The sequence below is a fragment of the Rhincodon typus genome, chromosome 7 (assembly GCF_021869965.1).
Source record: "Rhincodon typus isolate 14 chromosome 7, sRhiTyp1.1, whole genome shotgun sequence".
Lineage (NCBI taxonomy): Eukaryota > Metazoa > Chordata > Chondrichthyes > Orectolobiformes > Rhincodontidae > Rhincodon > Rhincodon typus.
Window position 1 is genome coordinate 74,066,776 of NC_063338.1, and position 26,606 is coordinate 74,093,381.

Genomic DNA, 26,606 nt, shown 5'->3' on the forward strand with positions numbered 1-26,606 from the left:
ATTTAACTGTGACTAATAGATTAGAATAAAAAGAGTTCAAAGTGATCTTAACCAGACACTTCCACTCTTATAACACTCCCCAGTGTTTTGCATCCTTTGTCTAACGTTATATCTGTTAAACTTTTCAAATTGCTTCATAACCTTAGCTCACTTTAAGCAGGCACTTGGGTAGTGACCTCTAATTTGTTTCAACATCCATTTGTGTATAACTCTTAAAGTGATTCTATTAAACATTTAATCAAATACAACATTAAATCAAACATTTTAGAAAGACTAACAAAAGACTTGATTACGAGTTGGTTTATAAGATTTTAAAACGTTTTTGTGAAATGAAACATATAACTGAGGGAAGGTGCTAAATGGAGGGGTCGGTAAGGGTCTTGAATGTCTCTTGTTTCAATTGATTTAATGGGATCGATGTCAAAACTAATTGTGGACCTGCTGAATCTTTTATAGGACAGTAAAGCAACAGTTGAAAATAAATCTTTAGAAGGCCTCAGCAAAAGAACAAAATGGTAGTTTAAGTTCAAGAATTAATACAGTAGTAAACATTTACTGGAAAAGCAGACATATAAATTTCAAATAAATGGCAAATGGATGGATCAAATCAGATTTAGAAGTGGATCTTGGTGTGTTGATGGTCATCACTATTTTCAATATCTGAACAATATGGTGAAAAGAGAAAAGTAAATACATATGATTGTTAATTTTTGTTCGTTTACTATCTGATCCTATTTTCTCTTCAACCACTGTGAAACATCTTAGAATGGTTTCCATTTTTTAATTATTATGTAGATACAAATTGTCATTGCCAGGATTTATTGCAATAATTTTGTGGTGAAAGCCAAAGTTGGACTGGTGTGCTTCCCAAAACTGACGTGAGGGGAGATCTTATAGAAACATATAAAATTATGAAGGGAATAGATAAAGTGGAGGCAGGGAGGTTGTTTTTGCTAGCAGGTGAAACTAGGACTAGAGGGCATCGCTTCAAAATAAAGGGAAGCAGATGTAGGACTGAGGTCAGGAGGAACTTCTTCACCCAAAGGGTTGTGATTCTGTGGAATTCCCTCCCCAGTGAAGCGGTTGAAGCTGCCTTGCTGAATGCTTTTAAGGCAAGGCTAGATAAATTTTTGAACAGTAAAGGAAATAAGGGTTATGGTGAGTGGGCGGGTAAGTGGAGCTGAGTCTCAAAAAGATCAGCCATGATCTTATTGAATGGTGGAGCAGGCTGTAGGGGCCAGATGGCCTACTCCTGGTCCTAGTTCTCATGTTCTTATGTTGCATCAAAATGTACTGAAAAAGTGGTGACAATATTTTGCACTGACCACAGTGGCCAATGGTGTATCTCCAGGAAAATGCAGTCTAGCATTTCCCACAACATGTGTGCATAAATTAGAGGGAGAGAATTTCCCTATTATTAATAAATTGATTAGCCACTGTCAGAAGCAAAAAATGCAATGATCAGTTTGTTTCTAAGTGTCCTGAAGTCAAAAAAGAAAGTAGAGATCAAAAAATGAAACTGAATGGGCCCAATATTTCTCAAATTACAGTAATTTGTTGATAAATATTTTGTTGATTACATAGTACAAACATTTCTACCATTTAGGGTGATTAGTTTAATACATAATTAAGTTATTAATTCACTGGTCCCTTCATGCCGACAATGCATTTATTATACAATAAGTTAAATATTTCATTTGGAAAAGCACTAAGCATTTCAAATGCCCAAGCAAGTTTATTAAAAATATAACAACAGTTGAATATGTGGAAGTGGCTGGCCATTTTCAGTGTCTTGAGCCTTAAACATGAATAACTAGAACAATTATTGCAATGAAAATGTGATTCTATTAGTGAATTTAATGTACTTTTGCTGCATGTTTGGATCAGAATTGTATCAAAACAATAAATCTAATTGTTTACATCCTATATCCTCAAAAAGATGAAATAATGCAACAGAGCAAAGCCTTTTGACTTAACTTCCCTGTGTGAACAATTTTGTACATCTATCTAAATAGTCCCATTCCCATGATCCTCCACATAACACTGTAATCTTCTTACTCTTGAATTATTTGTCCGCTTCCCTTTTGAAAGTTGTTATTGAATTCTGGTGCCAAGTTTGGCAAAAACCAAAGAAAAGAGTCCCATGGAATAATCCTTCAATGCACACAAAATTGAATTCACAGTTGTGTTCCTGATCCAGATGTATTCCCCATAATACAAAAACTGCTTTCAAGAGAAAAGAATACACTACAAATTCCTTCTGTCATATGGTATCTGTACCCAATAAAACATTTTAAAGGACTATGAACACTTGCAAATTTGAGGAGAACCATCAGTGGGAGATTTTTAAAAATTCCTAAATTTGATGGATGATTAGTCAGATTTATTCCACACGACAAGTAAAAATATATACAATTAAGTTGTGTTTTATTTTAATTTTGAATGATCGGTAGAACCTTAATTTCTTAAAGCATCACATATGCTTTGGGGTTTTGAAAATAGCACATAAAATGCATACATAGAACAAAGACCTGAACCTTGCATAAGATCGAAAACTGAATCGTACACTTTCTGCAATTACTTATGTTAAATGTTTTCAGCCATTTCTCATAATTTCTACTTCAAAGTCAATTACAATAATTTTGATTTCTAAATGGAATTTGGAAGGAGCACTCCATCTTAATGCAGCCAAATTAAGTGTGGGCAAGACAAATAGGAGCAGTCTTCAGAAAACTGACCAAAAAGGTTCTCATCTTGGGGGACACCATGGTAACAGGAATGATTGGGTATTAATTAATCATCTGTTTGATGAACATAATATTAATTTTGAAATATTAAAGAATAATTTCACAGCATAAAGAAGGCTAATATCAGGCTTTAGAAATTAGGTGAAGTTAGGTTTATCCAAGCTGAGACTCATTTTCCTTTGAACTATTAATTGATATTTTTAATGTTTGCACATTTATAACGAAAATTTATCTGCTATGCAGAAATATTTTTTAAACTGTATGCTATTAATGTCTCTAAAGGATTTTGGCCGTATTAAAGGCAATATTTTTAAAATTATACAGGATTACCTTGATGTATTATATAAATCAATTTTTTAATACTTGCAGATGAAGTTCAACTGTAACATTGGTGTGAAACTGGCAGTCTGGGTCACTCACACAAAATATATCTTGCTCTGTTTTCCTGTGCATAAAACATAATAGAGATAATAATTGAGTGAAGTGTCTAGCATACTCATGTGTGTATGTTGTAAGTTACTTTTGATCCTCACTATCCCGTCAAATTGGGCTAATTAATAAATTCCTCTTTTCGATACCACTAAGAACTGGCATGACATTCTCCCATTACACAGATCTGAAATACTTTAACTTTTATGTGAGATAAGTAACTTAACATGAGGACAAGATTTTTTCTTCTTGTTAATCTAAATCTTTGAAGGAAGATTAGTAAATCATACTAAGCATAGATAAGGTGAATTGCAAATGTCTTTTCCCTAGGGTAAGGGAGTTCTAAACTAAAGGGTAAGGTGAGAGGGGAAAGATTTAAAAGGAACCCAAGGGGCAAATTTTTCACACAGAGGGTGGTGTGTGTATGGAATGAGCTGTCAGAGGAAGTGGTAGAGGCTGGTACAATAACATTTGGACAGGTATATGGATAAGAAAGATTTATAGCAACACGGTTCAAGTTCAGACAAATGGGACTAGTTTACTTTGGGAAAACTGACGAGTTGGACCAAAGGGTCTTTTTTCCTGCTGTATGATTCTAGGACTCTATGGCTGTATATTGACCAAGTTCATTTCACTCAGACTCCAAACTGTTAAGGAACACAGTGAATCAGACTGATTGCAATTGAAATGCAAACAGAAAGTGCTGGAGAAACTCAGCAAGTCTGGTAGCATCTGTAGAAAGAGAAGCAGAATTAATGATTTGCGCCCAGTGACCCTTCATCAGTTCTGACTGGACTTGAAATGCTAACTCTGCTTCTGTCTCTTCAGATGCTGCCAGATCTGTCAAGTTTCTCCAGCACTTTCAGTCCTTGTTTCAGATTTTCCAGCATTCACAGTTCTTTGTTTTTATTGTACGGTTGTGATTGAAGACAGGTTCCAGATGTGAAACGTCAGTGTTGCACATGATACTAAAACAACTCCCTGTGGAAGCTTTTTCAAAATAAAAGATGAGAGTGAACACAAAGCATGACCCAATCCAAACCATGACATGAATTCTCAACTGTTCAGAACACCAGCTTAGTTTTGGGTGTTAGATCAGTTTATTCTAATGCTAACAATATTGAGATCCTAACATTTAAGATCATGAGCTACATGAGACTAATTTCTGCTTTCTGCATTACTTATTTACAAAGTATCAATCCTATTCTCTCTTCGTGCAGTAAAAAAGTTTGCAATTTCAAATGTGAAGTAACGATTCACTCATTAATTCTTAGCAACATGAAGTTTGGTCATATGAGTGCTAAGTAGAGTGTGTTGTAGTTTGCAAGTGTTTGAAAATAGCTAATAGGATGAAAAAACACACTTTCACCTATTTAACATAGCTTTCATAACAAATAGGACATACACATTATTCTATATTTACAATGGAAATGAGACATACCTCACTGCCTCTGTGGCAACTAAGACATTCGGTGTACAGGAACTCAGATTTATGAACCTGTCTAATTCCACCAATAAGGATTTAAACAAATGGTCTTGTTTTATCGCTAAATAATCAGCTCCAGTCTTTAATTCATTGCTGGTTTGGAGAGGCACTTTTTTTTGTCTTCATTTCTGCTGACTCTATTGTTTTCATGCCTTGAGTAATTCACTGTAACAGCTACAGTGCTGAGACCAAGTTATAGCTTCTTCAAATGTATTGAAACATGTGAAAAATGAAGATCAGTAGTTCTAAAATTTTATTGTGGATGTTTACAGCAAAATGGCATTATATTTTCCCCTCTTTAATAGAATTTGATAAAAGTACAGACCCATATTTATTTATTTTTCATCATTTGCATTGCTTTTAAAATATCATTTCATTATATTAGTAATGTACTCAATACTTGTGTGGAATTCCAAAACAACTAAGTAGTTTTGTTAAGGAGTTGTCAAGCTGGAAGAAACCTAAATAAACAAGTTGATGCTGCATGTAAAACTAAGTGCAGTTAAGAATGGTACCTCTTGTAGAACAGTTTTTTTTTAAATCATATGCAAACAAACAATGGCAAGAGATGGACCAGAAAAGTGCAAGTGTTATTTGTTGTCGAATCTAACAATCTGAACAACACAGAGGAATGCACTCAGCCAATTGTATCTGCCGAGCTAGTTCCACCTTTTCCCTGCTGCCTTCCAAAAGTTTTATCTTCAGACAATAATCCAATTCCCTTTTGAAAACCATGGCCAAATCAGCTCCGAATGCAATCTCAGTCAATTCTTTCAAGTTCCCAAACATTATCTATGTAGAAGTGTTTTTTTCCTTTTGTTGTAGAATCATAAATTCATAGAGTGTGGAAAGAGGCCATTTGGACCACTGAGTCTGCACCAACCCTCCCCACTCAGACCTAGCCCCATGATCTCCACATTTACCATGGCTAATCTACCTAGACTGCAACATCCTTGGACACCAAGGGACAATTTAGCACAGCCAATCCACCTAGACTGCACATTTTCAGACTGTGGGAGAAAACCAGAACTCCCAAAGGAAACTCCACATAGACAGTCACTCGAGGCTGGAATCACACCCAGGTCCCTGGCATTGTGAGGCATCAATGCTAACCACTAAGCTACCTTGCTGGTTCTTTTCAGAGATAGTAAGAACTTCAGATGCTGGAATCAGAGATAACACAGTGTGGAGCTGGAGGAACACATCAGGCTTTTGTCTCTGTTTTGTTTTGCCAATTACATTAAGCTGGTGACCTCTGGTTCTCAACACCAATGGGGACAATTTCTCTTTACTTACTATGCCGGGTCACCCATTATTAGTTAACCCATATCTCATTGCATAATAGCAGGTCTATTATAGTCTGTTTTATGGTCAGCTCCAGAACATGCTGTTCTCAGAAACAATCCCAGAAATATACAGTGAATTCCTAGGCTCCTTTTACCAATCTGACTTTTCCATTCTATAAATAGATAAAATCTCTCATGATTATCACCATGCCTGCCAAACAAGCTCTCATTATTTCTTCCTATATGTTCCACCCATGTGGTTATTGTTAGGGGGCCTTTATATCATTCCCACAAGTGCCTTCTTGCTTTCACCGTTTCTCATTTCTATCCAAATTGCTTCCACATCATGGTTTCCTGAATTTCGGTCATCCTCTCTATTAATAATATCACTAACTATCACTAATTAGCAGGGCCACCCTTCCACCTTCTTCTAGTTTCCTCTCATTCCTACATATCCTGTAGTGGTTATCAGATCTAATTTCTATTTCTATTTACACTATTGGTGCTTCTATTTTTGTTTGATTTGTTAACCTTGGTAAAGATTGATGGCATGATAATTTAGTATATAGGAACGTGAGAACAAGAGTAAGCCATTCAACCCCTTGAGCCTGTTTCACCACTCAATGTGAACTTAGCTTACCTGATCATAGTATCTGTGCCATGCCCTCCGCCTCCCTTTTCACTATTTATACCCCGTTAGAAGACTTCTGGATTTCTTTTCATGTTGTTTGCCAGGCCCTTCTCTTACAGTCTGTTGATGTTATTGCGTTTTTGAGTTCATTTCTGAATATTGCATGGAAATTTTAAAAGTCTCTTCTCTGAAAGCTATTGAGAGCAGGTCTATTGAACATTTCAAATCAGAGGTTGAAAAGTTTTTAAATGACTTGGAAGAGACGTCAGTTGACATTTCATTGCATGGAAAGCATCAAACATGGCGAATAAGTTCACATTGTGGTGGAATGGAGATTGTGAGAGGCTAAGGAGAGCGACTGGAGGGCATAAGATGACATTGATTTGCAAAGAGGATTTCAGGGACCATGGACAGTGGGTGCAGGGGGTGGGGTGAGATGGTGTGAGGGATGGTGTGAGAGTTTAGAGGTCCTAGCTGTTTTTGTTGCAACTGGAACAAAGTCCCAGAGATTCAAGTTTCAGCCTTCTAACTAACTTATCTCAGTATTCACCAACATCCTTGGCCAACTAGGAATTGCTTCAGTCATCATTGGATGTGACTCTATCTTGCTACCCACATTCTCAGCGTGAAAATTATATGATTCCAGGCCCTTTAAACTGAAGAAATTTTGCCAGGTCAGAGAATTTCCCAATCCAGGCTACTCGTCAATTGAAAATCTGGTGCTTACAATCATTTTTATGCCTGCACTGCAAGATTGATTTGTACCGATTCATGTTTATTATTCCATAAATCAATGCCTTTGGATTGCCTGCTACTAGAAAGACAGGAATTTGAAATTTCATTACTTGAATGTTGAACATAGTATCTGTGCCATGCCCTCCGCCTCCCTTTTCACTATTTATACCCCGAAAGAAGACTTCTGGATTTCCTTTCACGTTGTTTGCTCTCAACCCTATACTTAAGCAATGTGGGGCCTGCTTTCCCCCTCCCCATTCTCATCCACCCCCTTGATCACTGCCTTTCTACCCTACTATGTCTTTGAAATCCCAACCCAACATAGTTTCATCATCTACCGTTGGTGCCACAGCCGAATCTTAATGAGGCCTGAAACCCAATAGAAATGTGGTGCCTCAAGCTTCACAATTCAGCCATTAAAACACATTAATTAATGGTAACTTAAATCACTAACACTTGTAATATTTAGTAAATGACATGATGAGATACATTACATATTGTTGACACTTCAGTGAATTTGGTGCTGTTACTAAATGTTGCTGAATGACCCCAATGAAAGACAATCGAATAAAATTTCAATAACTTTGTCAAAGTACAACTATAAAATTAAATCCAGAATTAACATTTATTAGCAGGCAAATCATGATTAATATGTGTTACAACTTATACATAAAGTAGCTGATGCACACAAAACAATATCACAGATTTATCAAGGAACCCACTCAGCCTATGTGACACCAAGTCCTTTGAGATCAATCGAGATGGAATTATCGTTTGCTTCTTCCAGGATTTAGCCACTGATTCCTATCCAACAGCAGCTCACACTCAACCCAGGTTTGATGTATGAATCTTCCACAAAATGGTGCATTTCACCAGAATCTTTGCAACTCTGTTCCCATTAACCTTGGTCATGTGGACCCACAAGAATCATCTTTACGCAAACCAGAAATAAGGATCTTGTGCGCCATATGGTTGATTCCTTCCAATCAATTATTTAAAGTCCAAAACAGCAGCAAGAAATCTGCATTTAATTTACATCCACTCCCTTCATGCTGTCATTTTGCCAACTGCACCCAGCAACATCATCTTCCCAAAAAGCCTGATTACATTGACCTGTTTCATGTCACACTCGAGGTCACAGGATAGCAGATTTTTGTGCCCATGCAGACACACAAGGACAGGGCTGGTAAATTTCCCCAAACAATGTCTTCCAGGATAAACCCAAGTAACCCGCTACGGATAGAGCTGACCTTGTGCAAAGCAGTGGAATCCTCAGTTCTCTGAGTTGCCATTCACTCTCAACAAATGTACATCATTTCCCATAGTCAGCCTTTGCAATCACAGACAAAAGGATGCAGCGCTTTCATTCTGCTTTTAGACATTTCTTTCCATAGTGACTAGCTGCTGTTTCACTCAGAATAGTGGTTCTGCCTCCACCCAGCTTAGGTTTCCATATCAGCACCGAGGCTAGCTCGGAGACACAGGCTCCATGCAAAGTGTCTCTCTCCTCCATTATAGTGCCCTTAACCTGCTTTGATTTGGCATTGATTTTGTTTTTATTTGGAAAAACTTCTCTGGAGCACCTTGAAACTTTCTCCGAATTTTTTTTCATTCATTCATTCACCGGAGGAGGGCATCTCTGAGTAGGCCAGCATTTATTGCTCATCCTTAATTGCCCAGAGAGGAGTTAAGAGTCAACCACATTGCTGTGTGTGTGAAGTCACATGTAGGCCAGACGAGGTAAGGACTTAAGTTTCTTTCCCTAAAGAGTGTTAGTGAACGAGATGAGTTTTTCCTGACAATTAGCAATGGTGTCATAGTCATCAAAAAAGAACCCTTAATTCCAGATTCTTTATTGATTTCAAATTCCACCAGCTGCTATGGCAGAATTTGAACCCAGGACATCAGAACATTCCTGGGTCTCTGGATTAACAGTCCAGCAATAATACCACTAGGCCATCACCTCCCCAGTTGCCTTTAAACACATTAGTTGGATACTATAACTAGGTTAGTTAGATACTACACCCCTGTCTATATCAATGGTACTGAGATGGAGGTGTTCTTGAGCTTCAAGTTCCTAGGAGTAAATATCACCAACGATCTATCCTAGTCCGGCCACCTCGATGCTACAGTCAAGACAGCACATATCGCCTCTACATCCTCAGAAGGCTGAGGAAATTCAGCATGTCCACTTATCAATGTTTATAGATGCACCATAGAATGCTTCCTTTTCAGATGCATCATTCCTTAGTATTACAACTGCTCTGCCAAGACCACAAGAAATTAGAGTTGTGAACACAGCCCAGGCCATCACAAAAATCAGCCTTTCTTCCATTGATTCCGTCTGCATTTCTCGCTACCACGGGAAAGCAGTCAATACAATCAAAGATCCGTCCCACCCCAGTGTTACTCTCTTCCATTCTCTTCCATTGGGCAGAAGATACAAAAGTTTGAAAATGCATACCTACAGATTTAAGAACTGCTTCTTCCCTGCTGTTACCAGACTTGCAAATGGACCTTTCCTATATTAGAGTTAATCTTTCTCTGCAGGTTCTCTGTAGCTGTAACACAATGTTCTGCATGCTGTTCTATTACCCTAATGTACTTATATAAGGTATGATTTGTTTGGTTAGCACACAAAACAATACTTTTCACTGTATCTCAGTACATGTGACAATGATAAATCAAATGAAATAATATAAAGTTCAGTGGTAATTTTTGGAAGTCCTGAAAAGAGGCCTACCAAATAAAAACAAACAATCGCTGCAGATTAAGAGCACAGCAAAAAAATTATACAGTGCAGTTAGGAAAAAGAAATAGTTTACTGCTGAAAACATTTTGATAGCTAGAAAAAACACCTATCAGAAACCCATCAGAAAACACAGATCTTTATAAAATTGAGGATTTCAAACAATTTTGAAAAATCTTTGTTTCTGGGATTTGTGAAATCATTGCCATGTTACAGCTTGTAAAACACTTTCAAGCATGATGTTTTTGTGTAAAGCATCAAATCTCACTGTTTCTCCAGAGTTCCCTTGATTCTCCCATACTACGTGATTGAGTGGGCAGGCATACTGACTACTCCCAAATCACCAGAATTACCAGCCCTGTATCAACAATAAGGAGACATGCTAGGGGAGTCCAGGGATGATTTTTCTGCCAATTTTCTTACTGATTTTCCCTCCCTATTTGGAGAGACACACATTCTGTTTTCCAAGCCTCCCAAATAACAGCATGACTGAGAATGGGCATTGAGATCAAGCAATATCCTCGTACTATGAATTATAATGTGAGTACTTAATAATATACTCGTCTGTATACAGCGCACGAGGATGTAAGTTGTTATTTAACAGCATTTTAAAAAGTAAGCATTCAATTTATTATAGTGCACAAAACATATTTAACAAAAGTGATGGGAAGTCAACATTTTCATTTTAAAGAATTCACAACATATGTTGCATACAACTTCCAGATTTAGGCACTAACATTAAAAATTTATGTCACTTAAGATCTTCGTTTAACTCACTAATCAACACAGACCTACACTCCAAAGTTGAGCTGTTAAATAATTAATGTTTTCCTGTGTAATTATATTTCAAAAGATTGTATACATCAGTGAAAAGAATATATTAACTCAATGACCTCTGAACCCCAAAGAAAACACTGCATCTACTAAAATGAGAAACTGAAGACATGAACATCTGAAATCAAAACAAAGTAAAAATGCACCTATTTTCTAACACAAAATCTGATTGTCATTTCTGCTCCTTCAATTAATCTTCATTAAATTATACTTTGATCTTAATTCAACTGCTTAATTACTTCCTATTTTCACAGTTGGTGATGAAAATATTTAGTCACAAAGCTGCTCAATTCTCAGATCTAATACAGATGCTTGCGATGGTTTCTTAGTTTTAATGCTGGCTGACACTATTTGACACTTACACTGGTGTTCTTTTCACAGTCCCTAGTACTGTCCAACACTCTCATACGACAGATGTCCTTGGAATATATCCTTATTCCTTGGATCTAAAATATGCATTTGGGAGAGTTCTTGAGTCCCTGTACACGTTGACACTTTGAAACACTTCAATGTGTTCATATCTACGAAAAAGCCCTTTGTCTTAGTTACTTCTCCAGTTTCCAAACAAAATCATGGATTAAGAGCAGATCCTGAATAAAAACGAAAGCACCATTTTGAGAAGCTGACTATCAATAATCAGAATTAAGTAATTTATGTATGATACCTAATCTAAACTGAAAGTAAACAAAATGCAAATAAAAGCTGCAGATGCTGGAAATCAGAAACAAAAAGAGAAATTGCTGGAAAACTCAGCAGGTCTGGCAACATCAATGGAGAGAAAGAAGAATTAACGTTTTAGATCCATTAGACTAAACTGAAACTATCAGCTTCTTCACTATACATCATGTTGGGGTTGATATTGTTATCAGGTAAATCTGAAAACCTGAAAAGACTGATGCCATACGTATACCGGTAATGTAAAGTCACCAACTTTAAGGATAATATTCAAAAATTTTCATAAAATGTTTTCCAACAAAACCTGTCTCCAAATGCTTGTAATAAATTAAGTGATAGATTATGAATGTACATTTGCCCAACTACAGACTCAGAGTCAGTTTTGATCCTCAGTCTCTAAACACTTCCAGCACATGACAGCACCTGACTGTCAGACTCAGGTATCAAAGATGTAAGACATTTCTAAATCACCAAATCCATAAAATTTTAGAAAACTTTAAACAGTGAGGAATACATATTTTCCCCCAAAACTCATCGTAAGATGTCCCTGGAAATGAAATATATCTATTGAGTATGTCCACAACTCAAAGAAGATTCTGCATGTGCCCAAATTCAGCAGTGACAGGGTTTGAAATTCTGAATTCTATGATTCAGATCATGCCAATATTGAGCTGCTTAATTAGTTTGTTGATGCAGGTGGTAAAGCCATTGGCTACCTCCTTATAATTTCTCTGATTCTCCAATAGATTCAAAGTGTTGTAGTGTTGTAGTATGTGTGCAATGGGAACAGAATGATCTACCATGCAAGTCACAGACCACATGGGTCCAGGAAATTTTCTGTGCCTTAAATGTTAGTTTGTTTTCGCTTAGCATTTATGCATTGAAAATATAAATCCTTTTTTTAAATAATGGCAAAGGCCCATCATCATGAGCGTAGTAATGGTTCAAGAAATAGATTTACCACATATATTCAAGAGGCAACCAGGAACAGGCAACAAATGTGGCATTGGTAAAGTTACATTATTATCATGATTTAGCCAAAAATAATAAACTACCTCTTTGAATTTTAACAGATCCAGTTTCAAATATATTGAGTTTGCTCCCAAATAATGGAAAATAATGTTTTAGAAGCCCAAAGATTTTGGTCAGGTAAAATTAATATTTTGAGACTGATCTGGTGTAAACAGACGATGAGATATGCGTTTACAGATGAGTGAACTACTAGAAATGTATGTGTAGTGTCAGCCAGCAAGTTTGGGCAGACATAATTGCTCTAATAAGGCCTGAAGTTCAAGGAGCATATATGAAAAAATATTGTAAAATTTTAATTTAATTATAGATTAATGCTTATTTTGTCAGGTTTGGAAGCTGATGGCATTTACAGAGTAAGCGGCAATCTGGCTACAATACAGAAATTACGATTTGTAGTGGATCATGGTGAGTAGTGCCTAATGCATATGTGCAACTTTATTTTCATCATCCTGTCTAAATGGAAATGGGAAGACTTGCTTCTTTGACATTTCTCTAGCTGCAGAGAGTATGTTGAATTTAATCATTATAAATGGTTTCAAAACAGTTTCAAACTTCAAAATGATCTTTTATTCCCGTCTGAGAATATATATTCATTCTAACATTGAGACAAAGTGTTGTGTGCTAATTGAATCTTTATAGCTGTCCACTTCTTAATGTGGATTCCACATGATTGTGTATTCAATCCTTGTTTGAACAGAGTGATCTCCTGAATATTCAATGTTTGTTTTTCAAATCTTGCTGTTGCTCTTTTTCAAATTGTTATGCACATGCATCCTTATTATATTTGAATGTTTGAAAAATGCTTAAAGCTTGAAACTTGGGTCACACAGCAAATAACCAAGGAGCGAGGTTTTGATCAGTTGGCCATTCCCAAGTGGAGTACAGTTGGATCAGTTTGATACTGATTCTTTTTAATTTGTTTCCATTCCTGCATGAAGCCATATTTGGAAACATTGTTTTGTATCATATGGATTTGTCCTTCTGTCATTGTCGACATTTGTTTCTTGTGCAAGATAACTGACGTCTTAATTCTGGTAAACAAGAGAGAATGGAAAACCAAAACAAGTCAAATATTTTGTGGTAATAAGGTGTAGAGCTGGATGAACACAGCAGGCCAAGCAGCATCAGAGGGTTTTGTTATGTCAGACAAAGCCAACCGAAACCATTCAGTTTAAAGCACTGATCTGCTAAAGTCTATCATTTACTCCTACTTGATTATTTAATGCAAGCATTTAGCTTCATGTAGCACTTTATTTTACATTGTTTGGAACAAAAAAAAATCGTCTGGACCTAATACAAGTACATCATTGTGTATCATAGAACGTATGAGAAGTCCATTATAAGGTTCATTAAAACCAATGTTCCCAATTCACTGCTCTTCCCTCACCCTGAAAATCTTTCCTATTCAAGCGTTTGTCCAAGTCCCTTTTGAAAGTCACTGTTCAATCCACTTCTACTGCCTTTTCTTCAAGTGCATTCCAAATCAAAACCTGCTGCATAAATAATTTACAAATGTCACCTGTCATATTTTAGGAGAAATTTGAGTGAAAATGTAGAAAGCAGCAAAAATAGCATTCTATTTTCATTAAAATTAATGAGTGCTGAAATTTGCCTAAAATGGAAGCTCACTGTGTCACCTCTTTATGACCAGCAAGGTCCATTTTGAAATGGATAAGAAAATTTGTATCTCAAATTCTGAGGAGTATACAGTACAATACTTGCCAGATACAGGTTATGAGTAGAACATACATCAGGTTCCACTGCAGCATTCAATTGCCTTGTTCTTTGTATCTTTACCAACAAATGGAATACAAAGCTATATTTAAGATCAATTTAAAAAGTATGATTGCGCAGTTCATGAGTTAATTCATCTTAAATGCTCAAGATTTGGATAAATTGTTTGCACACTTGCTTCATAAAATTTGGAATTGTTTATGTAAATCATGTATTTGCTATCCTGAATACTGTGCTTCGAAGTTTAGTTACATGGTCTTGTATAGTATTTATAACACAGAAACAGGCCATTCAGCCCAACTGGTCCATGCCAATGCTGATCCTACAAACAAACTATCTCTCACCCTCGGTTAAACAAAAAATTAAAATCTATTCAATAAGACACAATCCAGCACATTGATACTTTGCTGGATTGTACAGTGATTGAATGTGATACTTTCACAATGAAGTGAATTGTTGACTTATGTGCCACTATCTAAGGGGGCACAGTGTTCAATCAAGATGCCTGATATGACTATCAGATGAGAAGATTACAGCAGTTCTGCATTTCTGCCATCATGATTGCCACATACCATTTAAATATTGTAGAACCACACACTTTTGCTGATCAAAGTGGCAAGGGCAGTATTGAATTAGTCCGAAACTAAGCTGCCTTGAGCTCTCTTCATATTCCTGCATTTTTAGCTTCTTCAAATGTTTATCTATTTTTATCTTAGAAAGTTCAGAGATCTTGAAGATTTTGAGCTGCTTGGCCTGCTGTGTTCATCCAGCTCTACACCTTGTTACCTCTATAACTAAAATGATATCATGTTGGCTTATTGAATCATCAGTTCAAAGTTCAAGGAGCTGGGTTTATTTTCATTTATAAAGGTAAAGGTGCCACTGTATAACAAGACCACAGGGCTGCTCTCTCAATAGAGAGAGATGATGGATGGCTGTTTAACTTGATGGTCACCATGCATCAGGTGAGGGGAGACATTGGTGAGGACAGTCCTTTGTGTTAACCTCAGTCAATGCAGGAATTGAACCTGTGCTGTTGGAATCATTGTGTATCACAAACCAGCCATCCAGCCACCTGGGCATACCAAGATGCCTTAACTGAAAAGCTATATTACTACAATTTTTAGAAAGTGAAGGGATTTGATTCTGCCCAGTTATGTAGGTTATTTAAATGAATAGTCATGAAAGAACGGGGGGATTTGAATACAACATGCATTGATGAAGAATAAAATTAGACGATAAAAGGTAGTTCTTTACAGTCATCACACTTTGAAATAACTTACCAACCATGTTGTCAATATGAATGCCCTGTAGTCTTTCAATAGTGCAGCTAGATTTGGCCATTGAACCAAACAGCACAGGGAAAGGTCAGTTGATCCATCATGCCCTATGGCAGTTCTTTGGACAAATTGGACAGCTTTTTCAATTCCCCTTCATCTTAGGTAATCCCTCAGAATCAAGAATGAAGTCACAGTGGAAATGAGTCAGTGATTTCTGAAATACTTTGTGCATCCAATGCACAATCTGCAAACTCTGCCACGTGAAGAAAGTGGTGCTTAAATAGTCAGGCAGATGAGGGGTCTGCAGGTTTTTGTAATTTTCCTTTGATGACTAGACTTTATTGATACCCGCACTCAATGAAGTCCATCAATGCGTTTGGTGCCGAGACTCCCAGGAGTTGGCAAGGATCAGGAATGCTTTCAAAGCACCCAAAAAGCATTTCCAATGTCATCCTTCCAGCACTGAGTTCAGCAAGTAGTACTGTTGCTATGGGAGTCTGGTCTCAGGCATATGAATGACATGTACCACTCAGTAGACCTGGTTTTGAGAGATGACTACCTTGATGTTGAATATGTCAATTTGAGAGAAAACATTGCCATTCAACTACCTTTCTTGCCATCAGGCTGGGAAGATATGGTGAACGCACCAATGATACCCATTCAAAAATAAAGAGGAATTTCTACTTGGAGAGTGGTGAATCTGTGGAGTTCTTTATGACAGAAGGCTTCTAAGGCTAGATCACTGTGTATTTTCAAGGCTAAGATAGACAGAGTTTTAATTAGTAAGAAAATCAAGGGTTGTGAGGAAAAGGCAGGAAAATAAATTTGAGAATTGTCAGATCAGCCATGGTCTCATTGAATGGTGGAGTAGAATCAAATGGGCTACTTCGGCTCTAACATCTTATGGTCTTACAGTGCTTCTCTAGGGCTTTGAAGCACCTGCCGTAGGTTGTCCATGTCTCCAAAGCATACAGCAGCACAGGGATCAATGCTGCTGATAAACAATGACCTGATTCTCAGGTTTGACATCCTGTCCCTCACATACACTTCCTCAGTTGTCCAAAGACTACTGACAATTGGATGAAATTCTAAATTTAGGTGACTATGTCTGCCTCTGCCATGAGGCTTTCAAGAAACTGAAAATAATGAACTTTTTCCAGGATCTTGCCATTGATCTTAATCAATGGGAACAGGCATTGCATTGTGGGAACTGGTCGGAAGAGAACTTTCATTTTAAGGATTTTTAATGGAAGGTCTATTTTCTCATTTATTTTGGAGAAAGAATCAACAATGACCTAGAGCTCAGTTTCTGAGTGAGTATATACACAAGTATTATCTGCATACTGAAGCTTAATGATGGAGGTCAGCATGACATTGGTTTTGGATTGAAGAAGGTGAAAATAATTTGTTGCAGGGGAGGTACAGTATTGCAGGGAGGAAAATGGTGCAATGAGATAGGGTCCGTGGTGATGATTGTATTGGACTACTAAATCTTTCACATTTCAAACAAAGGATTCCACATTATAACATTTCAACGCATCTAAAGTTTCTGATAGAGGCTTTGTCCAATTATAAAGGATACTTTACAAAATAGCAGGAAATAGTTAATATAAGAATCAACAGTCTCTTGCAGAGCTGGCTGGCTGACTGAGAACCCTGAAGAGAAATTTTTCTGTTTTTTTCAAACGTTGTCCGGGGCTTTACTGAAGCTTTTGTTTCTGCCAGGATATTTTATTACGTTAAACAGTTGGATAAGTGGTATATACCTGGCTGAACATTGGTTGAATGAGGTAGATGCGATGGATCAAAGGGCATTTTCTTGTGCGTTTCTCACAAACCGTTGCTACTCACATACAAGCATTCCTGACAGCACTACCTAGATGGTATTAATGATGTTGGATCACAGAACTAATTAAAAGATATCTAAGAATTTATATGTATCAAATTGTTTCTAGATTCACTACCATGAACTTGTCATGAAGAGGAAAGAAGTCAGCATGTATTTGATCTGATGTAACAATATTCATGGGCCATATGTTTGATAACTTTCCTATTTGCCTAACACTACACATTGGGTATAATTTTCGATTACTGTCAGAGGCAGAACTAGATGTGTGAAGAAAATTAAATTGGAGAGTAGTGTTTTGGGCTGTGAAGTCTTTTCTTTGGGCAGAAGCAGAGGGTGAGGGACAGGGTAACACCTAGCCACCCATAAACAGCAGATAATGTTCTCGGCTAACTAACTGGCATATGAAGTGTACTCAGAAAATGTTCACGAGGCCAAGGCACAGCCAAGGATTGGAGATTGTCCTCTGGCAACAGGCTGTAGAGAGTAGGGCCAGGCATTACTCCATCCCAGCAGAAGCCCAGTCAAATGCACCTGCCATGGCCACCAATGTGCTTTGCTGGCTTTCCAGTTTTGGATGCCAACACATCATCTTCAGTTGGATGGGGAGCATGCTCCCTGGCCGCTATTTGGCTATCTTTAAAATCATGCCTTAGGTGAGTGACGCCAAAGCATTGATGGGTTGGGCTCCAAAGAAAAATCCAGCCCAATGTCTGTGTCTCCTTTAAATTTTTTTAGTTGGCATTTATCCATTTCTTTTCAGGGCATTGATCTTAATTAATATGGTGTATGCATTATGCCCTTACTGTTATAACATACTCTGTTACTGTACACATATTTCATTCCTTCTCTTTATTTCAATGTTTATCTCTTAGTCTTCCAGCTGATGTTCAATATAATTCTTACATTGTGTGTTTAAAAGCTTTTGTTTCTGTGGTTTTTATAGGACCCAACTTTCCCACTGTGCAGAAATGACATGATATGGGCCTTTAATTCAGATTAAATTTGAATAGAGTATAGAGAAAGACCTTGTATTCATGAAAAGTCTTTCACATCCTTAGAATGCCTCACTTCATTGCCAATTCATCTCCTTTGAAGTGTACGCACTTTTGTTCTACATGGAAATGCATTAGACAATTTTGTTACCAACGAAGTTGGGAGCATTGAACTATCTTTCTCTAGTTTCACTACTTCACTTATCACAACATATATTTAATTAAAAATGCTTTACCCCATCTATCATTACGGCCAATTACATATACCGGTCTATCTGATCCAGAACAAAAATCCACCAAACAGGTTTTTGTGATAAACAACAAATCTATTGATGTATTATAAAACAAGTCTTCTTCAAAAAAGATGCAAAGCTAATTAACACAATTTAGAACTTGACAATATAAATATATAACTTTCGAAATAACCTAACGTACATGTAAGGTAAAACCCTAATTAATCTTATTTCAAAATTCTCTGTGGAGACAAACCTTTAAGAAAAACGTTGACTGAATAATGCTTAGCTCTTGAAGAAAAATGGGATAAAATATGAAATGTTCCAGATGGCTTGTGGTCTGGCATCCTGGTTCATGTAAACAGTTATCATTAGACACAGACAGTTGTCATTAGACGTGTGCAATTGTCTTTGGGATTTCCTCAGAAATAGTTTGCTTGGGAGAGATGTCTCTGTTTCCAGCTCTCACACTGGATTCCCAGAAGACATTTCAAAACAGGTGAAAGAGGATGAGCCGTGTGACTTCTTTCAGCAGGAGACACAGCAACTGAACTCCAACCAATATCAAATGGCGACAACTCCTGACAACATTAAATCCATACATGACTTTCAATGAGCAAGTTCAAGCCAACTACCTTAAGACCTTTTAAAAGAAGACAAACCTACTTTCCTTAGTCTCTCAAATCAACTAATTTTCACAGTCCTTTTAATTCAAGTCTTCAGAAAATAACAACAATATTGGAAGAACCTACAAAACAATTCGTAAGGAACAAGTTGTTACAGCATATCAGGCAAATGGTTAGCTAACATGCCTTAGTAGCCTGGAATAAATACTGTTAGGAAACTAGAATATGTGTTATATCCATCTCAATAGATAGTTTTGGTCTTCATTTCATGTCCAATGTACGAGACAACACTCAATTACTCTTAATACAGAATGAAGGTTCAGCCTAGATTACCATGGCCTTACAACTCAAAGGCCTACTTGTTAGCCCCGAGGCAAGTTAAGTATGGAGAAAAAGGGCAGCAAAGGGGCTGTTGTGAAATCAGTATTAACCGATGGTATCAAACAGATTAGCTGAAATGTCTTGCAGAATTTAAATGCAAGGCTGCTTTAATCTTTTTCTTCCTGCGAGCTTCCGGTCCCCTGATGGCCAGACAGTAAGAGGAACCTTCAGCCTTCGCAGGGACAAAGCAAGAGAACAGGTACATGTATGAAGGCAGGCAGTGGGAGGTGGGGCTGTGTTAAGAAGAAATGCCACAGGTCATAGGTGGGAAGATCCAATAGTGGTCCAGGGTTCTTGATTAAAGTCATGAAGGGGAGAAGGGTTAAGTGAGCGTAGAGGGAGAATAACAATTAATGTAAGGCAAAGCAGCAGGTTAGCAGGTGACGAGGAAGCTTCAACTCCATTGAAAATTAGGGAAAAAGTTAAAGGGAAGGAGAACTCAAGAGCTGTTAATAATGGAGGTAATAGGACCCAAAAAGAAGGTGCAAAACCTGGCATAAGGGCACTTTATCTGAATGCTCGGAGCATTCGAAACAAGGTGGATGAGTTGATGGTGCAAATCATGGCAAATGGGTATGATTTAGTGGCCATTACAGAGACATGGTTACAGGATGGTCATGACTGGGAGTTAAATATTCAGGGGTATCAAACTGTTCGGAAGGACAGACAGGAAGGTAAGGGAGGTGGTGTTGTTCTGATTTTTAAGGATGATATCAGGGCGGTAGTGAGAGATGATATAGGTTCTACTAAACAAAACATTGAATCCATTTGGGTGGAAATTAGGAACAGCAGGGAGAAGAAGTCATTGATAAGTGTGGTCTGTAGGCCACCAAATAATGACATCGTGGTGGGACGGGCAATAAATATAGAAATAGCTAATGCATGTAAAAATGGTACAGCAATTATCATGGGGGATTTTAATCTACATATCGATTGGTCAAACCAGGTCGGTCGTGGCAGCCTTGAGGAGGGGTTCATAGAATGCATCCACAATAATTTCCTTGAACAATATGTAATGGAACCTACGAGGGAGCAAGCTATCCTAGATCTAGTCCTGTGTAATGAGACAGGAATAATTAATGATCTCACAGTTAGGGATCCTCTCAGAAGGAGCGATCACAGTATGGTCGAATTTAAAATACAGATGGAGCGTGAGAAGGTTAGATCCAGTACCTATGTCCTGTGCCTAAACAAAGGAGACTATGAGGGAGGAGTTAGCTAAGGTAGAATGGGAGCAAAAACTTTATGGCGGGTCAATTGAGGAACAGTGGAGGACTTTCAAAACGATTTTTCACAGTGCTCAGCAGAAGTATATTCCAGTGAAACGGAAGAACTGTAGGAAAAGAGAGAGCCAGCCATGGATGTCTAAGGAAATAAAGGAAAGTATCAGATTGAAAAAAAACATACAAAAAAGCAAAGATTAGTGGGAAACTAGTAGACTGGGAAATCTTTAAAGGCCAACAGAAAGCCACAAAAAAAGTTATAAAGAAAAGTAAGATAGATTATGAGAGTAAACTAGCTCAGAATATAAAAACAGGCAGCAAAAGTTTCTATAACTATGTATATCGTAAAAGAGTGGCGAAGGTAAACATTGGTCCTTTAGAGGATGAGAAGGCCAATTTAATAACTGGGAATGAGGAAAGAGCTGAGACATTAAACAGTTATTTCGTGTTGGTCTTCACAGTGGAAGACATGAATAACATGCCGAAAACTAATGGCAAGACAGTTATAGCAGGTGAGAACCTAGAAACTATCATTATCACAGGAGGCAGTGCTGGGCAAGCTAATGGGGCTAAAGGTAGACAAGTCTCCTGGCCCTAATGAAATGCATCCCAGGGCACTAAAAGAGGTGATGGGGGAAATAGCAAATGCACTAGTAATTATTTACCAAAATTCACTGGACTCTGGGGTGGTGTCCGCAGATTGGAAAACAGCCAATGTGACGCCACTGTTTCAAGAAAGAAGTAGACAAAAAGCAGGTAACTATAGGGCAGTTAGCTTAACTTCGGTAGTGGGGAAAATACTTGAATCTATCATTAAGGAAGAAATAGCAAGACATCTGGATATAAATTCTCCCATTGGGAACACCCAGCATGGGTTCATGAAGGGTAGGTCATGTTTAACTAATTTGGTGGAATTCTTTGAGGACATTACTTGCATGGTGGACAATGGGGAACCTGTGGATGTGGTGTATCTGGATTTCCAGAAGGCATTTGACAAGGTGCCACACCAAAGGCTGCTACATAAGATAAAGTTGCACGGTATTACAGGTAAGGTATGGGCATGGATAAAGGATTGGTTGACGAGTAGAAAGCAAAGAGTAGGGGTAAATGGGTGTTTTTCTGGTTGGCGGTCAGTGGCTAGTGGTGTGCCTCAGGGATCAGTGTTGGGACTGCAATTGTTTACAATTTACATAGATGATTTGGAGTTGGGGACTAAGTGTGGTGTGTCATAATTTGCAGATGACACTAAGGTGAGTGGTAGAGCAAAGTGTGCATAAGACACTGAAAGTCTACAGAGGGATATCGATAGTCTAAGTGAGTGGGCAAAGGTCTGGCAGATGGAGTACAATGTCGATAAGTGTGAGGTCATCCAATTTGATAGGAATAACAGCAAAATGGACTATGTTTTAAATGGTGAAAAATTGCAGCACGCTGCTGTGCAGAGGGACTTGGGTGTCCTTGTGCATGAATCGCTAAAAGTAGGATAGCAGGTGCAGCAGGTAATTAAAAAGGCAAATGGAATTTTGTCTGCCATTGCTAGAGGGATGGAGTTTAAAAACAGGGAGGCTATGCTTCAGCTGTATAGGGTCCTGGTGAGGCCACACCTGGAGTACTGTGTGCAGTTTTGGTCTCCTTACTTGAGAAGAGATATACTAGCACTAGAGGGGGTGCAGAGGAGATTCACTCGGTTGATTCCAGAGTTGAGAGGGTTGGATTATGAGGAGAGACTGAGTAGGCTGGGATTATACTCATTGGAATTCAGAAGAATGAGGGGAGATCTTACAGAAACATATAAGATTATGAAGGAAATAGATAAGGTGGAGGCAGGGAGGTTGTTTCTGCTAGCAGGTGAAACTAGGACTAGGAGGCATAGCCTCAAAATAAAGGGAAGCAGATGTAAGACTGAGGTCAGGAGGAACTTCTTCACCCAAAGGGTTGTGAATCTGTGGAATTCCCTGCCCAGCGAAGCGGTTGAAGCTACCTCGCTGAATGTGTTTAAGGAAAGGCTAGATAAATTTTTGAACAGTAAAGGAATTAAGGGTTACGGTGTGTGGGCAGGTAAGTGGAGCTGAGTCTCAAAAAGATCAGCCATGATCTTATTAAATGGTGGGGCAGGCTGTAGGGGCCAGATGGCCTACTCCTGCTCCTAGTTCTTATGTTCTTATGTTCTTATGAATCGCATGAGGCCTGGGGACCCAATTAGAGGGTAAGGGTCTGGTAAAGTCTCTAACAACCATATTGTTCTTACTGAACCACAAGTCATGCTGTAACAGCATTTTCCTCATGAAGCCATTCTCACCTCTTTTAAATTGCTAGGCTTTGTGAAACTACAAACACAGCTTCTTGGGCCTAACCCTATTAAATGGAGGCATGTAGCCATATGTTTAAATGACAAGTCCACTTTCTGCAAGCTGGTTGGTGCATGCCCATCTACCCATCTGTATTAAAACTGGAAATGGTCCTGGTTCAGGATACTTCCTGTATTTTATTGTATTTTCTCCGACATAACTCTAATCCATTTCGGGGAGATAGATTTTTAATGGTGGCTTAAATCTTTGCAATAAATTCTCGAATGTTTCAGATGGGATGACTTTCCCAGCCGTAATTGGTGAGAAACTCTTATGCATTGATTAACATTTCTTCATGAATACACCAGCCTTCTGGAATTACATTCCTTTTCACAGTCCTCTCAACCAAAATGATAAATCCATCATTTACTAACTGTATATTAACAACTTACCTGGCAGGATAGACTTCTTCTTTCAAGCTCAGGTGAGCACAAACTTCTTCACTAACTTGGCATCATGAGAATCAAACCATTTCTTTGTATGAACATATACTGTGCAAGGGCTGAAACATCACCCTGTCAACCGGCTCATGAGAAATCTTAGTTGTGTGCAATTTGCATTCTTGTCATTCAATGCTTCCAGTATTCTGGGTGAAGACTCATTGGACCAACAAGGCTACCCAAGAAGATGGTCACACTGATTAAAGGTGATGGGTAGACAGGCCTGTCTTAACTCAGAAGGCGGATCAACTCCAAAGGCTATCTTGTGGTTGCATGCTTGTCAGTATAACTCTTTGCTTAAGAGCTATTATCTGTGTATGTTCTCCTGGTTATGATATAAAGTCAATGATGATGGTGCACAAGATAGCGAGTGTTGGGGTTCCTTGTGTTTTATGTATGGACCCTGGCAGATGTGAGAGAGCCAGTAACATTGCAGTGCCAGCAGTTCTACACTGGTCGCTGCAATGAAGTGACAGATATTAATTGCACATGGAGCACTTGGTAGAAATGCCTGGGACTCAACCTCCAAAGTGACAGCGTTCTTCACTGGCAGCCTTACAATGCTAACTCACTCACAGGAGCATGGTGCATTGGTTAAAGAGTGCAATAGATAATTCACCCTCTTTGTGGTTCTGGACCCAGGTTCTCTTGAACAGTCCTTATGCGCTAAGATCTGTAGCCACTTCTGTGTAGGCTGCATTCATCAGTTGGGATAGCCTCTTGTTGCCATCCAAGGGGAAGAAAACTTCACTTTTTCCTCTGTTTCTGACATCCCCATGGATAGCTTAAGGTAATGCGCAGAGGCTGAGCAATGGGTTGCAGAGGACGAAATGCTATCCAGTCGCTTTTTCAACTTCCTGCATGTCTGCCAATAAAATTAACTCACTCATGCACATGTAATAAGGTGAAAAGAATCTGATCACACAGGAAAACCCAGCACCCTCCAATTTGCGTTGCTTTGTACATCAATTCATATCTGATTTGCATGAATAAATCCAAATACCCAATACAGTACAACAGAAATCAATGTGGCAGTATGATTTATAGGTGAATATCCAGTAATATTCCAATTATAATGAAGTATACCTCTTAAGTATACATGTGTCAGGGATCACAAAATCTTACAGCACTAGACTCTTTAGTCCCAGCTGTGTTCTGCAGTAAATATCTGCTCTGATTTCTTTGCCAAGTCAAACATAGCTCCACAATGATGAGTTATTATAGATATGTGCCTAAATGGATTCTATCTACCTGTCGAGAGCAAGGATTGGGAGGACAGAGAGCTTATGACCTCCCCAGTGCTACTATATACAAAAGAGTTAATCTCTTTAAAGACTTTTTTTTAAACTGCTAAATAATATTTGCAGATATCCGGCTCCACACCCACAGTCAACTTCAGGAATCAAAAGACACTGCTGCCTATTTAAATCGTTCTGCATGTTTCCTTTCTGACAGGCCTATGTTAGAAGCTTAGGTAACTATGAGAATGTTTCACCTTTTAATGGTCTCACTTTCAAACTGTGTTTATGTGAAGCTTGGCATGACAGTCTCCAGGTCCTACTACAAATCTCATTGTTTGCTGAACCAATCAGTAGGTAATATTTCATCAGAAAAGGAAGTGCTCTCAAATCGTCTGTATATTTGACTGTTTCCAACCAGACTATCCAATTAACCTGTGACAGGCAAGTCATTTTCTAAAAAACAAATTATGTACTTTTAAACTGTTTATTAGGAATGCTAATTTATTTTCTGGTGTGCAGCATAGTATATAAATTATTTCATCATCTGTTTCCAATGCCTATGTATATAAACACTTTATCCGTGAAACTTTGGTACTGAATTACCCGATAATTTCGGGTACATGACACAGAGGAAGAAAAGCTATTTATTCTGACTTGTTGGTAAATCAGGAAGCTGGGTAACATAAAGAAAAGGGTTATTATTAAGGTTAATCTATGTATTTTACTCTCTTATGCTAATATTTTAATGACTGCCTGGGCTACATAAACTAAACTAAAGAACTTTAATCTGCGTAAATGAACAGATTGAAGGGGTAAAAGCCAGAGCACATATAATGAAAATGTACAATGGTGAGAAAGCATTTCACTACAAGAAAATGTAGGTCAGAATTTTACGAGGGTGTGAGCAATGTGGACTTTGGTGAGATGTGTGGCAGAATGGGATGAGAAGTCCTGCCAATCTGGAAAAGACCCATTGATAATTGCACTATTTTTGGCCAGCCAGCCAGTAAATCTATTCTGGATATTAGTACGCTACCCACTATAGCATGAGCTTCTAATTTATGTAATAACCTGTTACGTGGAATCTTGTCAAATGCCTACTGGAAATCCAAGTACAGTAAATCAAATGGGCTCCCTTTATCCACAGAGCATATTACTCCACCAGCAATTTCTAATAAATTAGTTAAACATGATTTCTATTTCCCGAACCCAGGTGGACTCTGCTGATTACTTTGAGATTTTCCAAAAGTCCGGTTACAAATTCCTTAATGATCAATTCTAACACCTTCTCCACATCAAATGTCAAGCCAGCTAGCTTGTAACTTCCTATTTTCTGCCTCTTCCAGTTCTTGGAGTTTAAAATATTAGCCTTAGATCCACTCAGCTCACTTTCAATCTGGATGTAGAATTCAGTCATATGATGATTGCTGCTACCACGAGGTTCATTTACTCTGATGTCATTAATTAATGCTGTCACCTTACACAATACCTAGTATAGCCTGCTCTCTGGTCGATTCCAGAATGTGCTGCTGTGAGAAACTATTTTGAAAGTATTCTACAATCTCCTAATCGAGGCAACTATTACCAAACTGATTTTTCCAGTTTATGTAGATTAAATCATCCATAATTAGTGTCTTTACCACAAGCACCTCCTG

General features: G+C 38.0%; 1 protein-coding gene across 1 annotated transcript in view; it reads left to right on the forward strand.

The window, feature by feature from the left end:
- The window catches only part of LOC109915955 (rho GTPase-activating protein 15), a 580,076-nt gene that overhangs the window by 485,807 nt on the left and 67,663 nt on the right, over positions 1-26,606 (forward strand). The window contains exon 12 of the mRNA XM_048599243.1: positions 12,932-13,009. Within this exon, the coding sequence (XP_048455200.1) occupies positions 12,932-13,009 (78 nt within the window). The remainder of the gene's footprint in view (positions 1-12,931; positions 13,010-26,606) is intronic.